This window comes from Papilio machaon, chromosome Z (genome assembly GCF_912999745.1).
Source record: "Papilio machaon chromosome Z, ilPapMach1.1, whole genome shotgun sequence".
Taxonomy (NCBI): domain Eukaryota; kingdom Metazoa; phylum Arthropoda; class Insecta; order Lepidoptera; family Papilionidae; genus Papilio; species Papilio machaon.
Window position 1 is genome coordinate 8,768,202 of NC_060016.1, and position 17,472 is coordinate 8,785,673.

Genomic DNA, 17,472 nt, shown 5'->3' on the forward strand with positions numbered 1-17,472 from the left:
AGTTGTTGGAATATCATATTTTCCATGTGTTAGTAATTTAGAAATTTCGGGAAGCTGCTTCATTCATTCTATTTATAATCTCGTACACTATTCACCTCACGTGAACGTTTATAAATTGTTAACACAAATGCACATATAAAAAGCATTTGCTCCAAATAGCTTCGATTCACGAATCCAATTCGTACGAAAGTTTATTTAAAATTTATCCTGTTTTAAATCAAAATGTATACTAATTTTACCAGCTGCCGAAATACTATAAAAAAAGAAATGTATTGTTTGATGTATGTTTAAAATCGAAACATAATTTAACGTTATAAATAGTTAACAGCTACTGGAAACACTATTTCTAAACTTTTGCTCCAGTTTCCCACAATACCCTTTGCCCAATAACTAGGATCTACGATGGCACAATGCCAAAACACACAGATGCATTTGTAAACGTCTATTAGAACGAACATTAGTTATCACAACTCTACTAATGATTACATGACTTACAGAGAAAATTATAAAAAAAATATTAATTATTAATTTAATGAAGTATTTGCTTTTGAACACTTACCTTTTATCTTGTTAATCTACAATTCACTAAGATACGTAAGTCTTGTAATTTTTTTAGATTAAACAAGAAATGTTGAATAAGAAATTGTGTGCGATAAATTTTTTTGAACTGTTAAAATGCAAAGTTATCTTTACCGCCATCTATTAAAGAAGTCATTACTTTAGTTTTAAAATAGAACAAATTAAGTGTTTCATTCACTACTAGATGGCGCCTTTATTTTTTCTGAGAAATTAACGCATTGAAAAATAAGAAGTTTTTTAAACATTACTTTGTTTTTTTTTTCTAGCTCGACGACGTCACGCTACAGGTGTTCAAGGACGGCGACTACGGAGCATACCTGGACTTAGATTCGACACTCGGCGAACAAGATGAAGAACTTGAGGGACTTCAAGACAAGTAATTCAACTTTTTTTGCTATATGTTATTACGCTTTATTCCGAAAATCAAATGAAAGATTCGTTAAGTATTCTCTCTTAGTGTAGATTTTGTATTGGAAATCGAGACTGAAAGGCGCTCTTAGTGACCATTTAAATGTTAAATGATCTACAGTTTAATCTAAAAGGTATTTTTTATAGAAAAGTTACCAGCGTTAAAAGGTACCAGCATAGAGTTGTGTAATTTTTCGTTACTTATCTAAATTAATCATCTCAATATAACAAAAAAATTTAACACCAGTTAATAATTAATTTCATGTTAATTGTAACATGATATAGGTAGCGAGTTTCGAATTGTCTTGTAAGGTGTTTTTTAAATCAACGCTCGGTTCGAGGAATTAAGTGTAACAATTGCATGTTACAAATTATCGAATTAATTGTGACTTTCGTATGCTGAGTAGAATCAATTTAATTCTTTTTTTTACATTATACTTCGACACAACGAAATAATAAAGGTATTTTTTAGCAACGGTCTGTCTTAGACGGTAATTCCAAGTCCAAAAACTTTCTCAAAGCCCAACAACGCATCTACAGATCCTGTGGTGTCGCAGACGTCACTTTTAGTTAAGCTTTTGGTAAAACTGACCGCAACACCCTATTGTTGAAACTGTAAAAGACATAATCATCCCTTCTATTTTCTTTTGTAAAATCAAAAGTTATCCATAGAGTCAAACCTGGATCAGTTATGGTCCAAGGGACAGTGATATTTTTCACGCTCATAAAGTTTTTCCCTAAACCGAGTTTCTCCCTTATCCAGGTCCGACTGTACGAGTATATACGTACTGATGTTGTATATTTACGTATTTTCAGCAGTGGGAAATCCTTTGAGATTTCGGATTTCAATTTGATATAATAATATATACCTATGTGTATTTGTATATACACATTAGGAAGACATATTTAGGGATCCCCAGCAATTGTGCGACCATCCTGCTATTATGTCGTTACGTCGATACTTTGTGCGTACTCCATAATTTTCTATGAACTCAAATATTACGATGCACTTTTTGATGAATATTTAACCAGTAAAATCCATTAAAGACAAGCTTGTCCCAAACTTGATAATCATTGGCTCATACATGTGAGATTTTCGATTACATTGAATTAAGTAACATTATAAGGACCAAAAATGAATATAGTAATAAAAAACTTTAGGAGTTTTTTTCTTATGAAAAAAATTTATTGCCTGATATAAAAAAATAACATAATCTGTCCGCATAAAGATTAATACGTGCTAACATTCGTATATTTATGATGATTGACAGATGTGTTTGTGTTGGGGAGTTTAGAGGTCGTGGCCGGCGCAATAGATTGCACACTTTTACCCATATAAATACTGTATATGCATATATATTCCATTCCGAATTCCACTCATTTATCCTTTACTAGTTAATGAAATTAACCTAAGAATTTAAAAAAATCAACAAGGAATCAAATTTTATTGGTTAACAGTTGACAGATGGTGTGACCATTTGAAAATTCACCCAAAATACTCCGAGAATCAACATCATGTATTTATTTATTAAGACTACATATATAACCGGGTAAACCTCGACTTATATGCGAAAGATATACACAACCAAACATTTTAGCCTAATTATCCTTATAGTCGTGCCGGAAACATAAAGATTATCGTAATTATTATAACAATAAACGGTATTTTCGTATTTTTTACTCAATAAAATCATACGGAATATTGAATAAAACCAGATGTTCTAAATGAGATTACGTTCTCCAAATAAGATTTTACTTTTTATTGATATTATAATGAAAAAAGTTTTGCTTGTACTTTCACAGTTACATAAAAAACACTATTTTTTATTATAAATTATTGGGAATTGAATCTGATGTCCTGTAAATCTTACCACGGCTTTCCTTTTACGTTATTCTCTATGAAAACAGAAGCAAAAATAGGTCACAATATGATAGGTATGTATATTTCGTCAGTGGAAACCTACTGTGATATTTCTCATATCAATTTCAAATTGAATTACAAATGGAACAGTGGGCCTAGCACGAGTTTTTGTGACAATTGCCATCGTATCGTCGTCGACAAAATTTGTATTAAAATTTGTGCATCGCCCCCTATCGGGCGTAAAGTGCACGAAAAATCTCATACTAATTTTGACATAATCGAAGATGAGGATACAAGTGCGATTGGTAAAAATATTCCTGCTAGGTCAACAGTACATAAGTCGTAATCAATCAAAACAAACATACATACATTTTAATTTCTCCGTTGGCGTGGAAAGTATAGAAAACCATACTATTATTAAGCGAAACCGTGAGTGTTTGTCATCCGTAGTTTTTTCCCATCTATTTACAATCAGTTAAATGCCTTGCAAAAAGCTAGCTATATCAATTCATACAGTTAAGTAACGCTACAGATTTGAAACAGGCACGATGTAATTGTTATAGGTCTTCAGATTAAGCTACATTAGGGATGAACCTTTTCGTAGCAACCTTGAAGTTTTCTAAAGAAATGTCATAGAAGGTTGTCATAGGAGGTCATAGAAGTGCCATCAAATAACATTTTGACTTTTTGGGATAATTTCGTAGCATAAGGATCACTCGGGTCCGCTACTTTTATAAATACCAACGTTTTTCTTTTTCGTTATGAATAGTAAATTTTGTGATCAATGTGAAAGTTTAGATGGATGGATTGATGTTTGTTTGAAGTTATCTCCAGAACGCTAGACGAATTTTAATTTTGCATAGATGTAGAAAATAGCCTAGAAGAACACATAGGCTAAAAATTAAGCTTTTCTTCATTCCACGCGGAATGAGTCGCGGGCGACAGCTGGTAAAAAAATATGTTACACTTCTTTTTAATGTTAAATACGAAAACGTTTCGAGTTATGAATTGAAACTTATCTACTCTTTTAATATCTGTATTAGATTTCCAAATTGGTGTTTTGAATAATTGTGCAATACGAAAACCTTCCATTTATTATAATTTTCAACTGAAATTTTCAATAAGAGCCTTGGTTTCGATTTAGGAATCGATTTGCAGCTAAATAATTCATGTGTTCTAATAAATCGATCGTAAGCAAGAAAAATCGTTCGACGTTTACAGTAGCACAGTTCGAATTCGAACGCGATACGAAGCGCAAGTAACTTTGTGATCGAGAAACGTGTGAAAAGTTTTTTTAATGATTTTTTTTTAAATAACTTCTGCATCGGTATCTGGATAGACTGTGTCATTATTCTCTTGATTTAATTCAAAAAACAAACAATGTCCGAAGAAGAATATTCCTCCGATGAATTTGATCATTTAATTTAGTAAGTGTAGAATTGATACTTTTTAATCTTTGATCTTCCTTACTGTATATCATCTTACATTATTAGTTTAGTTTACACTTATTTAGTTGTTTGACAGAATGTTAAAAAAAACAAAAAACCGTCATTCTAATCTTTGCTTTTTATTATGCTAGAAGTATACATTACTAAAGTTCCGTTTGAATAAAAAAATATATTCATAACTTTTTATGTATAATTTCTTATTTAAACTTTAGACTAAGATAACTTTAAAGTCTGGCCGTCTTTGTAGAGGACATATTGTTTCGCGACATAAAGATAAACTTACGTTATAATTTAACAATATTAAAATAATATAATTTTTAACATATCGATTTACAAATAAAATTATAGCATTAAAAATTATTTTTTAAAAACTTTCTTGTAACCAGTCCAAAGATGCTTGATGCTTGTGCTAGGACATGGTTTATTATTGAAATAGTCAAATGACAAGATTCGAACCCAGCACCAAAAATTATGCAGTCGGGACCCTTCACCATTAGGCTATTGCCGCTTGGTTTTATAATATGCAAGTGCTAATAAAATTCACTTCGCATTCCTACGAATCTATTAAAAATGAAAAATCATTAATAGTGCAGTATCCTCACTACACTTCTACACTTCAACAAGCGTATATACTCCTTCTTTAAGCGCCTATATTTAAATCAACAACTATTTTGTAAGAAAAGCTACAATTCGTGACTTACTTCGACACTTACATATAATTTTCATAGCTAAAAATTTGATAAAAATTAGTTGTTTTTTTTTTATTTTACTTTCCAGCCGCAAAAATTCGCTCGTGTTACGGACTCAACTTTCTGTACGAGTACATGGAATCATTGGTGAGTAAATTACATGATTTTTAAACAATGATACTTTTAATGTACAGTATACATATGATATAGTACCTATTTAGTAGACAGTGTGTTGTAAGGTTTTAATCCTCATCCCCGAATGTAATGAGACAGATTTCCGGGACCACCATAGAACAGGCCGGAAACATGAAACTGCCTACCTTACGATCGTATCTGAAACCTTCATCTGTTTTTGAGGAATTCAGGTTGTATCTAAATCTTCAATTTACCATTGACTGAGTACATCGTTATATTTCAGATACGCTACTGCGCTCCCAAGGCAGGGAGCTCAGGAGAGCTCTGTTCACACTCAAGCAGATACTGCAATCAGACAAAGATCTCGTCCATGAATTTGTCGCGAACAAGGGCTTGGACTGTCTCATGCAGGTGGCCAACAAAGCTGATCACAACTATCTGGATTACATTTTAAGAGCCCTTGGTCAGGTTAGTAACGTTATCTGTGTTTGTTTGTATACATTGTATATGTATATATAATTTTTAATCATTGATAATTATATTTCAGATACTCTTGTACGTTGATGGCATGCACGGGGTTATGATACACAAGAGATGTATACAGTGGCTGTATTCGTTAATAGAAAGCAAATATCGGCACGTTGTGAAAATATCTCTTAAACTTCTACTGGTTTTCGTTGAATACGTAGATAAAAACTGTTTGCTCCTCATCGATGCCATTAACGTAGTTGATGGCACCAATGGCAGGCAGCCGTGGTACAACGTCATGAAAATTCTACAAGATATCGATGCATCTGATACTGAACTACTTATATATGCAACAACATTAATAAATGTATGTTTAAATAACATACCCGATCGCGATACGTATTATGATCAAGTGGACACTTTGCAAGACCAAGGAATAGATGATATAATTCAGTTGTATATGTCTAAACAAGGCACAGATTTGGATCTTTTAAGACAGTTACAAATATTCGAAGCTGTACTTCTCTACGAAGACGGGGATGAAACCGGCACAGCTCTAAAGTGAGTGAAATAGTAAATTGATTTCGTATGAAATGACTTTTATATTTTCAATATAACCAATTTCATTTCTTTACATTATAGGCAACTAGATGACTCAGTCATAATGTCTTTAGGGCGAAGGAGTCTCAATTTAAATACGACCGAAAGACGGAAATCAAAGAAGCAACAAGCAAAGGAAAAAGGTTTGAAAAATACTATTTTACGGTTTGCGAGTGAACTTCTGAATTCATAGCTCTTGCATTTATACTTGTTGCTTAATATTTTAACAGTAACTTAATACATTGTGTGAATTCATCGCATTACATGTTAAGATTTCAAAGTTAAATGTGTTTTTACTACCTTACTAACTTTCTACAGCAAAACTGCCAATCACCCACCATATGGATTCTGACATTAAATCAAATAGTAACATTCGCACATCATACTCACCAACAATAAACGATAACAAAGAGAACAAAGAACTGACGCCGGCATGGAAAAGAAGAAAAGATAGATTTGCAAGACAAGCACATCATATAATACAGCAACAAGAAATGTTAAATAACTCAAATGATATTTACAATGGTCTGTTTGGTAACATTAACGGAGATCGTAAACGTACCAGTACTACTTACTCAGAATCCAATGGAGAATTTCCAACTTCCCCTTCTTACACTGAAGAGAATTATACCAAAACGAATGGTGCTTTAAACGGCCAACTGCAATATACCAGTAATGGAATCAATAGTCCTATCGAGGAAGAAAAACCCTTCGAAAGCAGACTCCCAAAAACCAACTACTTACCAGATGTGTTGAAAAACGGTTTGTTTCTTAACTAACCTACTAATTGACTTTGGAATGCATGTTTTTTTTTTGCTTGTTGAAATATTACAAATCAATACATTTAATATGCCTTGACTATAATATTTTAATATGAAATAAAATTTTCTTTATAGCTAATTTAAGATACACCGGTGGCCTGAAACAGAGATTACGTAATGGAACTCTAGGACACACCGTTAACGCGGTAGACACTCTTGCTGCGATGAAGCAAAAACAAAATGAAACCTCATCTGATGTGAAAGAAGATAGAGGAATTATAATTAACAGAGAACATAGTATAAAAGATATAGCACAAATGTTAACAAACCCCGTGAGTCCCAATGCAGAGGAAAAACCTCTAAAAGTGGCAGATATGGCGGGGATTGTTTTAAAAGCCAAAGAGGAATTAGCAAAATCTCAATCAAAAGGTAATATTTAAAAGAATACAAATCATACTATTATATATATTACTTTTTTGTTCATAAAACATTTCATTCTGTTTTTTCAGAAATCATCAAAAGCCCTAGCATTGAAAAAAGTACCAAAGTACCTGAATTGAAAATATCAGAAAATGATTTACATTGGGAAAAGCTTAAACAAAGCGGTCTGAATAGGGAATTTCATATATGTGACTTGGATTTTTCTGACTTGAAACAAGATTCGGACGATGAAATGACATCCCCGACCAAGAACGGAAATAGTGGTCCACCACCTCCTCCACCCAATATGTTCCCGTCTTTGGGAATGCCTCCCCCAATGCCAGGCTCACAGCCTCACACTCCGAAGAATAGTGTCCCAAATCCTCCACCATCATTACCCCTTGATTTGGGGCAAGATTGTGACAGGGGTACTATTAAGAAAAATAAAAAGACTGTAAAACTATTTTGGCGAGAAATCCAAGAAAATCCTATACCTCCGCCAATAAGGTCCAAAGTTGGAGGTTTCATTTGGGATGAACTCCCAGAAGTCCCCGTGGACACAGCTATGTTAGAGCACCTTTTTGAATCTAGAACCAATGACTTAATAATTAAGGTATGTGGGTAATGTTAAAATCTTCAATAAAGCCGACTACAAATCATTAAAGTTATGTTATTAAGTTTTGTAATTTGTGGAATTAATAAGCACATTAATAAATATTTTTTATTAGGCAAAATAGAGCAAACCAAATTACTGTATTTTGAAACCTTAGTTTGCGTTACTAACTTATTTTTTTTATTTCATGTTTGCGGTTTTATTTCATGATTGCGGTTTGGCTGCTATATTGTTACAGGAGGTGAGTACATATTACATTTATGTTCCATCCCTTAGGGTGACAAAGCGTGTGTGTCAATCACACATGCCTGCAACCTTTTTGTTAAACGACAACGTTAATCGCAATTATTCAACTTTCAGAAACTAATGGAACCAAAGAGAAATCTTATATTAGACGCTAAACGATCAAATGCCATCAATATAGCAATGAAAAAGTTGCCAACACCGCAGACAATCAAGGCGGCTATTATGAAAATGGATGCTACAGTTATAGGACGAGAAGGGATAGAGAAGCTGTTGACAATGCTCCCAACAGAAGAAGAAAAAGTAAAAATACAAGAAGCGCAGGTAATAACTATAATTATTATAGTAGTAATCAAAATACAAAACAGAACAGATCCTATTTAATTTCTCCGTTTGATTTTTAATGCTCTTCATATTAATAAATTGATAAACTCCGAAAAAAAAGACACTAATTAATAACAATTTCAGTATGCCAATCCGGACTTACCGCTTGGAAGTGCCGAGCAATTCTTGCTCGCATTAGCAACCATTAATGAATTGTCTTCAAGACTTAAGCTTTGGGTCTTTAAACTAGACTTTGATAATTTAGAGGTAAGCCTTGAGATTTGATAGTATTATTCAGTTACATTAAATGATACAATAGTTCACAATCATAAGGATGTGACCAGAACTGGCCGATGTAGCTAGCTGACGGTGACTTCGCCAGATCTGACATGCCCTAATAATTTAATGCGTGATTGAGCAGCCAATCAATATTCAGCGATGGCATGAACACCATAAAGCTTGCTGTTTGCATATATTGCCTATGATGGTTTAAGCCATTAATAAATTGTGCACAAAAAATAGATAGACTTGAGACCTAATAATAAAAAATGCTAATACTTAATATTAATTTGTTCTGTGCATTTTAGAAAGAAATTAGTGAACCATTAATGGACCTGAAACAAGGAATTGAATTGTTAAAAGTGAACAAAACGTTTAAAGTAATATTGTCTACATTGAGATCTGTAGGAAGCTTTCTTAATGGTTGCCAAGTGAAAGGTTTTCGATTGGAGTATTTGTCTAAAGTTATGGAAGTAAAGGATACGGTGCACAAACATCCACTGTTGTATCACATATGTGAAATGATCATTGAGAAGTTCCCTGATACCACGGATTTCTTCAGCGAGGTAAGATTAGCCATAGTAAAAGCTTTTTAATGTTACTAGATTCAAACTTTGTGTTAAGCTGCGAGCGCATATGAGCACAGATGAGTGTCAGATAGGTTTGCTGCGGTGGGTTAGTGTACGCGCAGATGGTGGCCTCGCCCCTACTTCCTTTTATGTCTCGTTGATATAATTTCGAACCGCCAAAAAGTTTACATGCAACTTTATCATTTTATTTTTTTGTCCAACTTACATAACGGGAATGTTTCTCACTGTTGAGTTTTTGTACAAATTTAACCAAATTTTTTATTTCAGGTGGGACCAGTAATTCGCGCATCCAAAGTCGACTTTGACATTCTATCGGCAAACCTTCACAAATTAGAGTGTGACTGCAAAGCCTCCTGGGACCACATGAAGAGGGTGGCAAAGCATGACAGTGCTCAGATTTGCAAAACTAAAATAAATGAGTTTTTAATTGATGCCGCTGAAAGAATCATTATTTTAGGTGTAATCAAAAAAAGGATTATGAAAAGGTACATATTGTATTAATGTTCTAGAAGTATCCATTTTCAAATTCAAAGAATCAATTACCATGTATACTTTTACCGTAAATTTCTAATGTCTTTAAACCTGTGTATGAACTTCACACCTGACTGTGAAATCTTGTTATTTATCACTTTCAAATTCATTATCCTTAAGGTTGTGCTTGTATATCAGAAAGATAAAACAATTTTCTTCTTACAGGTATAGCAAGTTTTTGTATTTCTTAGGAGTTCCACCTGCAGAGGTGGTGAAAACGAAACCATCTGAGTTCCTCAAAGTAATTGCAGAATTTGCACTTGAATACCGAACTACCAGAGAGCGGGTACTACAACAACTAGAAAAACGAGCTAATCACAGGGAGAGAAATAAGACTAGAGGGAAAATGATCACTGATGTAAGCAATTATTACCATAACGGCCCATGTGGCGAATAGTTCTCATGAGAATTCTATTACGAGATCTTTTGAGAGATGAAACTTTTAAAAGATGAAAAGTGTAGCATCTTACCAGTACCAACTTTGCACGTACTATAAGGGAATCTGGCGGTATTCCACCTTCAAAGCCACAGTCCTTTCAAGATTTCGTAAGCATTGAGATGAGAACACGGAAAAAATAACAAATAGGGCGCAGATGACGTAGATTGCGCAACGCACTGCTATGTAATTGGTTATTTTGTCAGAAAAAGCTGAGTTTGTCTTGTTCCAAGGAACAAGGCAATTTTACTGTGAATGGAAAACCGCTAAGGGCCCTGACTGTACATGTACTGTATTTATTTTATTAAAACGTATGTAACTTGAAATACCTTTGCAGGTCGGTAATTTCTCCAATAAAAATGGAGATTATGCAGCAGATTGCGCTCTAAAAGAACTATTGCGCGCTGATGGTGACACGGTGACTGACGGCAGACGAAAATATCAGACCACAGATACGAACTTCATAAAGTAAGTTCCATGTCTGTAAAACTGTGATATAGACCCATCCGATTAAAATAGTTACTTATCTTAAGAGGCAGTGGATCTCGTACGAAATGTAGCTGAATATCTGTAGCGGGCTTAACATTGTGAGTTAAAGGTTACTCTTAAATTAATTCTATTACAGTGGAGATGAAATTCTGGAGAGTCTCGTTCGATCTGCAACAAGCAAAACTAGGAGCGTGCCAAGAGAAAGGAGGCGGCAGAGAATCTCTTCTGACAAAAAATATTGTAAGTTTACTCTTACAGTGGATTTCGTCTCCAGTATGTATTGCAATGACACATATTGTTGTCTCTGTTCTTTCAAAGAGAATGTGAGGGATGACAATATATGTCAAAACAAGTGATAATGCTGCGGAGACCCACAGATACAATGAGACTTGTATATAAATAATGTAGCGATAGCGCATGTGCGAACATTACACATCTGAAACAATTGTTTCTATTTTATTCAACTACGTGTTGCTAGCGCTTGAGTATTTTTATTACTTCGTATATGTTTAATAAATTGTATAAATGTCGCGAATTTGTTTGTTATAAAATCGTGAGCTTGCGTAATTTTTTTTAAATACCTTTTTTAAATTTCTTTTTTATTACAGTTAAGCGGACATTAGATGGAGGAGATGGCGTTTAGAGGCGTAAGTTGAATTATCCAAGCTTAAAGCCAAGTCACCAATTTGTTTAATTACTACTTTTTTACTAACGCACAGGACACGAACTGGCTCTATAAATATAATTATAGTTTAGATAGTTGAAATATAAAAAAAATCTTCCTTCTAATTACCCGACTGACAGGAGAGTTGGGGCCGTTGAAGTATAGTACGATCCAAACTTTATGGCAGCTCGTAATTTCGCAGGAAACTCTGCATCTAATACAATTTTAGGTATCGGCGATGTGGTGGATGCGGGGAGAAACACGGTACGTGTTTTGTATCCAAGAGTTTTACTACACCTGCAGTGGACCCACCTGGGGTTTCTTCTAGGCAGACTTGCGCTCGTAGTTCACCACGAACTGCCATAAAGATTGAATCTTGTAGTTATACCACGTATAGAAAAGACATCGCGGTGATTCATCACGCGGCTTGTGGCGCCATAACAATCCAGTCAGTATCCAACAACCTTAGTCTAGTCTTGCATTGTTTGTCTATTACTACTTAATAAACCTTGATTACTGCAGAACGTCAAAAACTGATGGTTTAACATTTCATCCTTAATTTGATCAATTTTTACCCATGCAATGCATTTGCGACTTATTGTTATATTAATTTGAAACAGACAAAATTTCCGGGCGCTTATATTTGGGTTGCGAACAAAATTTTCTGTTAAAGCGAACCAGCGCTGCATATTTTTATTATTTAGCCGTACGAGATAACTTTTGTTAGCGCTGCAGCGAACTTTAATTCTAACCTTAGCAAAAGTGAAGGAAACTTTTAATTTAGCGATGTCTGTTCTATACGTGGATTGTAAATAGTAATATAGTTTACTATAGTACGTAGTAATATAGTTCATTGTATGTAAATAACGAAATCAAGTACACAATTATTTTTTCTTTCAGATCCATGGGAAGAAACTCTGAAAAAACTAATCTTATCTTAACATTTAAACGGAATCTCACTAAGCTTGTGGTGATTTCTCAATTTAAATACGACAAAGACGTTATTCGGAAATACTATGTGCACCATAGCTTTTTAGTGATAAATATAGTGATAAACAACAAGTAAATGTAAAATGAATTTAAGGATTGACTTAAATGAGATACAAAAACAATTATTGATTGTGTTTATGCACATGTATTTATATTTGAAATATGTTATTTGCAGTTTATCTGCATGTCATATAGTTAAAAAATATAATATCCGTTATAAGCTAATTGACAACCTTTTTTGTGCTTTTTTCTCAATATCAAAAGGTAACTTATAATTCAGATAAGTAAATTTTAACCCATTGCTAATCAAATTTGGACATTTATTTATGTTTGAGTACTAAATTGACAGTGGCTTAAAGGTTTCGCTCCTAGGCCATAAAATCTTCAAAAAAAATTGACATTGACATGTATATGGAGTTGTTTTGAAATATGTGTCAAACTTTGAAATTTCAAAATGCTTAAATTTATTTATTAAAGTCTTTTTATAAAACTAAAATCTTAACCAGCATATTGTTTAGCAAATTAATGATAATACTATAAACAAAAATCTAGTAGCAGCTTCAATCCAGTTTAGTTAAACTTGTTACAATATGAGCCTTTTTTTCCATATATTTCCATTCAAATCTGAAATAACTGTATTTTGTAGTGATATTAATAAAATCTGACATAAATAATGTATCTCATAACTAGTTTATTTATAAATCTATATATTAATAACCTATTGTTATTATTTTAATATTTATTGTGATTGTAAATACTTAAATGTAAATAAAGATACATTTGACCATTTATTTGGAGTTTTATAATTTTGATCTCTACCCTAATTTTATACTAGACTATATTATTGACAGTAACAGACGCCAGCAACATCTGTTATAGAAATAGGCTGGTTCGCCCGGTGAAATACCACAACCACACAGAAGACAGGTGTGAAGTGGAAGCAATTCCATGTTTTGTCCAAAGAGTGTGCGTACTGGAGGCCTAATTTTAGTGTGTGCTGGAATTGTAATTTTAGTCCCTTTTCCACCCCTTTTTTAGAGGATGAGAAGGGGAAGTTGATTTGGAAGCAGGGATGCCTAGGAATGGAGAAATATCTATTCACTTTCTGAGCATCTCATCCTCTGTCGATTAAAAGTAAGCAATGCAATCTGCAAGTGTGAATGTCTATGGCCTGTGGTATCTTCACTATTTCGGCAATTTCAGGAGGCCGCTTGCTAATTTCCACCTTACGATATATAAAATAGATTATGAAAGAAAACGTACATAGTGAATCTATAATCATTTTTTTTTCACTTCTAGTATGTAATACATGTTTATACTTATTATCCTTGAACTAAATTACTAATATGTAATTAATTACTATAAAAATACTAGGGTCCACGGCAGCATATGATGTTAATGCAATGCAGCAATGCTACAACCACACAGAAAACTTGAATGAATAATATTAATCCTCTGCTTAAAATTGAAAGTAATTTTTTGAAATAGAAATATGGCACTAATACTAAACAGAATTTATAAATATTTATAAAAGGATTATAATAAAAAAAAAAAGATACTAGTGCGTAAAATTTACTTCAAAGTGTATTTAATGGTTTCCCATTTTTGATGCATATTGTGGTTAAGCTATAATGACAAGAGATAGTTAAATGTACAAAATAAAACAAAATGGATAGGGATTTACTTCTTTATTGATCGTTTTTTATTTCCTTTCTTGGAGCGATGCTGGTCAGCTCCGCTGGTGGAATCCGGTGGTGGTTCTATGTAGCACAAACAGACAAAAAATCTTAATGCATTCAATTTTAATAGATAAGCAAGGTAAGTACTTAAAAACATCATTGAACATAACCAAAATATAACATTCATATACATCAATAATCAAGCACATCAAAAGTTAAATACCATATTTTTTACATTATATATAAGTTATTTAATAATAAAAATAATAAATAAAAACAATAAATAAATATATTCAGTACTAACCTGTCTTTTGCATACTTTTCCAAAACCTAGACCATGAACTAAGGTTAGTTGTTTTTTTTTATTGCATAAAATGATCTTGAGCTATCCTTAAATATTATTTTCTATTACAAAGTAAAAATGATGAGTAAAAACTAAGTCCATTGGGCAAATAAAGTAGAATGGAAAGATTTTGGAAATACACATTTTTTTTTTTCAATATAAGTACATATTACATTCACACAAACAAAATACTACAACACTTATAATTTCATACAATATTAAGAAAACGATTATACAAGGAAAACGTGCTGCACGCTAAATACGAGCAATATTCCATCCGTCCGTCACAGCTGTACTTTTGCATGCAATTTATCTTGTCTATCCTTTTATATTACTGATCGGACTGGCTTTTGGAAACAACTAGTCATAAAGAGCAATTTCAATTTTAATTATTGCTTAAAAAAAATTCATTTAAATGTACTTTCAAACTAAATTAGTTCACTAACTTCAACATTAGTTCACTAACAAAATTAGTATACTAATTAATTTTGTTGCATTGTTATGTTGATATTCCGTAAACTTAGATATACCAGCATGCAGTATTAAATTGTGATCAGAGTAATGAACTACTGTCTTTTGTAGAAACCTATTACATTTATTAATTGCAAAAATGTGTCATTGCTTGTGTTGTATGTTTTTCTATGGTTATAAAGGAATATTCAAACTGTAAATGTTGTTTTCGGAACATATTTTTCTTATCAGACTATAAATTGTACTCTTCGTAATGCTGGCTTTAATAATTTATAATTTCTATATATTATATAATTTAAAATACAAACATTCATAATTTGTAAAAATGAGTATGAATAGTGTATGATTTTCACTTTCTCCACAACTCAATTCGCAATTTATTCATCAATTAATCAAAATTTTGTCCAAAAGACAGATCAACCATGTACATAGAAAGATAGAACTAGATACACAATATTAGAGACCTTGCACAGCACCTTTAAATCTTTTCTTATTTAACAAGTGGCGATATATTTTGCAGATATTGTTATAAATTTTACAAAATTTTTCTATTTACTTACTATTAAAACATTGATTGTTAGTTTAAATTGTTCTGCAAAATAGTTTTCACCTAATATTAGTGTTAATGGTTACTTAATATAAAACTATGAGTCAAATACAAAGGTGCAGTACCATGGCTATGAATCGCGCTTTATCGTTTGGAATTAAGGGCGAATGATCGAGATGCAGGCTCAGTCGTTCGCCCGCCGGGCAAGGGCGGATCCAGCCTTGAAGGGAGAGGACTCGGTTTACTCTTCCGATGTGACCAACTGAGGTAAGTCAAATGACTCCTGCAATTGTAACTGGTTGATAACAAATATTTAAGGTTTCATTCCAGTATTTTTCGCGTAATCTCTACGTGTCTATCCTGTTGTGATTGGCTTCAGTAAAATATGAAATGAAAATGGTTAATATACATTAGTAGATCCGCCGTTGCAATAGTTAAGAAGTTCCTGGTAATATTTCGCCAAAATCTATCTTGTATCTGTATACCGGTTCGAGACTTTGGATCCTTATTTCCACCCCGTGACGCTTTTGCGTCGGACGGTTTGTGGCGTGATGTCGGCCGCGCCGACGACTTGCCTTTGTCCGGCTTTTCCGCCGAAGGAACTGCTGGCAACGGCGCATCCTTGCGCTCCAGACATTTGGACTGGGTATCTAATGCCAAATATTTAAAATTAATTTAATTTTTACATTACATTTTCAAAATCAAGTTAAAGTACCAGCTGGCAGGTAACCATATTTGGCCAAATATGATGGTGAGTGGAATAAAAAGGGCTGTCAAAAAATAGTAAAGAAATGAAATAAATAAATCAAATCTGTTTAGTTTTTTTAACAAAGAAAATATCATTGCTCATTTCATTGTTTCTTTTAATTTTATTGGACAAACTTGATGTTACAAATTATAAATCAATCTCAACAGTGATATGCATATTGCAAATATGTTTATTATATTTCAATTAAAGCCAAATGAAGTAATAAAGGAACGTCTAATTTCATACATGGGGGCCATTTTTTTATTTCATTACCAGTTCTTTTACTCTAAGTTATTATGCCATAGGGTCTAACTTTGGTCTAAGTTTTAAATATTAATGCTGTGTAATGCTGTATACGGTGCAATAATTATTCGACGGATATTACATTGGACAGAAAACTTGTGAACATGTTTGCAATTATTTAATACAAAGGTGCCAGCCATTTTGATGTGGTTGGAAATGTTTGAATGAAAATAATTTGTATATTTTATTTACAACGCAGTAATATATAATATGATTGAAATTCAAGCGTAATAAGTAATAATAGTCGCATCAATCAAAATGTTCATAAAAATATCTGTTTTTCCACTGTTAATGACAGTTTGTTTTTAGTATTCTGTTATGTTTTATATTATTTTAAATTTATAACACAATTGTTGTTTAATTCATAAAACTCCGACGCATTGTTTAAAAAAATGACCCTTACCCGAAGGTTCTTCTTCAGAAGAAGATGAAATCGCAATTATGCGGCGGCGCTTTTTAGTACTTTTTTCTGGTTTGGATTTTTCCAGTTTTGCGACTTTTTTTTTTATTTCAATTAAATCATGAAAAGTTCGCTTGAGCATTTTCAGTGAAGAGTTATCTTAAACGCATCTACTACGACACAACAAATGCCAAATTATGAATCGTGATAGATATTAGATACTGATATTATAGGTACGTATTCACGCGCGTGAAAAATGAAGATGCGAAACGCGGGAGGACGGGAGGGACGGAGGGCAAACCAAAGACAAGATAGATTGTCACTTAGAGATGGGCCCAAATTAACGTTTCGTTTCGTTGGTGCCAAACCAAAACCATCAACGACCTCTGAATTTTTTTTAAGATAGTCGTTCGTCTTAGCTTTATGTAAGTTTTAACTGATTAATCGGACGGT

At 32.9% G+C, this 17,472-nt stretch overlaps 2 protein-coding genes across 5 annotated transcripts in view; one reads left to right on the plus strand and one right to left on the minus strand.

Moving 5' to 3' along the window:
• The window catches only part of LOC106717236, a 50,364-nt gene extending 39,400 nt beyond the window's left edge, over positions 1 to 10,964 (plus strand). The window contains exons 5-18 of one of the 2 annotated variants that reach the window (XM_045686278.1): positions 846 to 955; positions 5,074 to 5,132; positions 5,404 to 5,588; positions 5,668 to 6,149; positions 6,231 to 6,331; positions 6,507 to 6,950; positions 7,085 to 7,378; positions 7,459 to 7,983; positions 8,341 to 8,549; positions 8,694 to 8,816; positions 9,137 to 9,394; positions 9,686 to 9,903; positions 10,115 to 10,307; positions 10,723 to 10,964. In XM_045686278.1, coding sequence (XP_045542234.1) covers positions 846 to 955; positions 5,074 to 5,132; positions 5,404 to 5,588; positions 5,668 to 6,149; positions 6,231 to 6,331; positions 6,507 to 6,950; positions 7,085 to 7,378; positions 7,459 to 7,983; positions 8,341 to 8,549; positions 8,694 to 8,816; positions 9,137 to 9,394; positions 9,686 to 9,903; positions 10,115 to 10,307; positions 10,723 to 10,857 — 3,336 coding nt within the window. In that variant the 3' untranslated portion in view covers positions 10,858 to 10,964. The remainder of the gene's footprint in view (positions 1 to 845; positions 956 to 5,073; positions 5,133 to 5,403; positions 5,589 to 5,667; positions 6,150 to 6,230; positions 6,332 to 6,506; positions 6,951 to 7,084; positions 7,379 to 7,458; positions 7,984 to 8,340; positions 8,550 to 8,693; positions 8,817 to 9,136; positions 9,395 to 9,685; positions 9,904 to 10,114; positions 10,308 to 10,722) is intronic. The other variant, XM_014510993.2, reaches the window with a different exon arrangement.
• Positions 10,965 to 14,201: 3,237 nt separating this feature from the next.
• On the minus strand, positions 14,202 to 17,293 carry LOC106717141. Of its 3 annotated transcripts, none has more exons than XR_001357309.2 (3): positions 17,023 to 17,293; positions 15,694 to 16,218; positions 14,202 to 14,288 (listed from the first exon to the last, which is right to left on the minus strand). XR_001357309.2 is itself a non-coding variant. In XM_014510866.2 (3 exons), the coding sequence occupies exons 1-3, from the start codon at positions 17,159 to 17,161 to the stop codon at positions 14,209 to 14,211; spliced, it is 384 nt and encodes a 127-aa protein (XP_014366352.2). In that variant the 5' UTR covers positions 17,162 to 17,293; the 3' UTR covers positions 14,202 to 14,208. The 3 variants fall into 3 exon arrangements, 2 of the variants coding, with proteins under 2 accessions (XP_014366352.2, XP_014366351.1); XM_014510866.2 differs by having other exon boundaries at positions 16,054 to 16,218; XM_014510865.2 differs by lacking the exon at positions 14,202 to 14,288 and having other exon boundaries at positions 15,617 to 16,218.
• Positions 17,294 to 17,472: the final 179 nt, after the last annotated feature.

What these genes read in the sequence shown, in the direction of transcription:
- LOC106717141 (XM_014510865.2), bottom strand. Translation starts at nt 17,161, where the DNA reads ATGCTCAAGCGAACTTTTCATGATTTAATTGAAATAAAAAAAAAAGTC. An exon ending in TTCTGAAGAAGAACCTTCGG is followed by an intron (nt 16,219 to 17,022) that starts GTAAGGGTCATT and finishes ATTTGGCATTAG; the next exon opens with ATACCCAGTCCAAATGTCTG.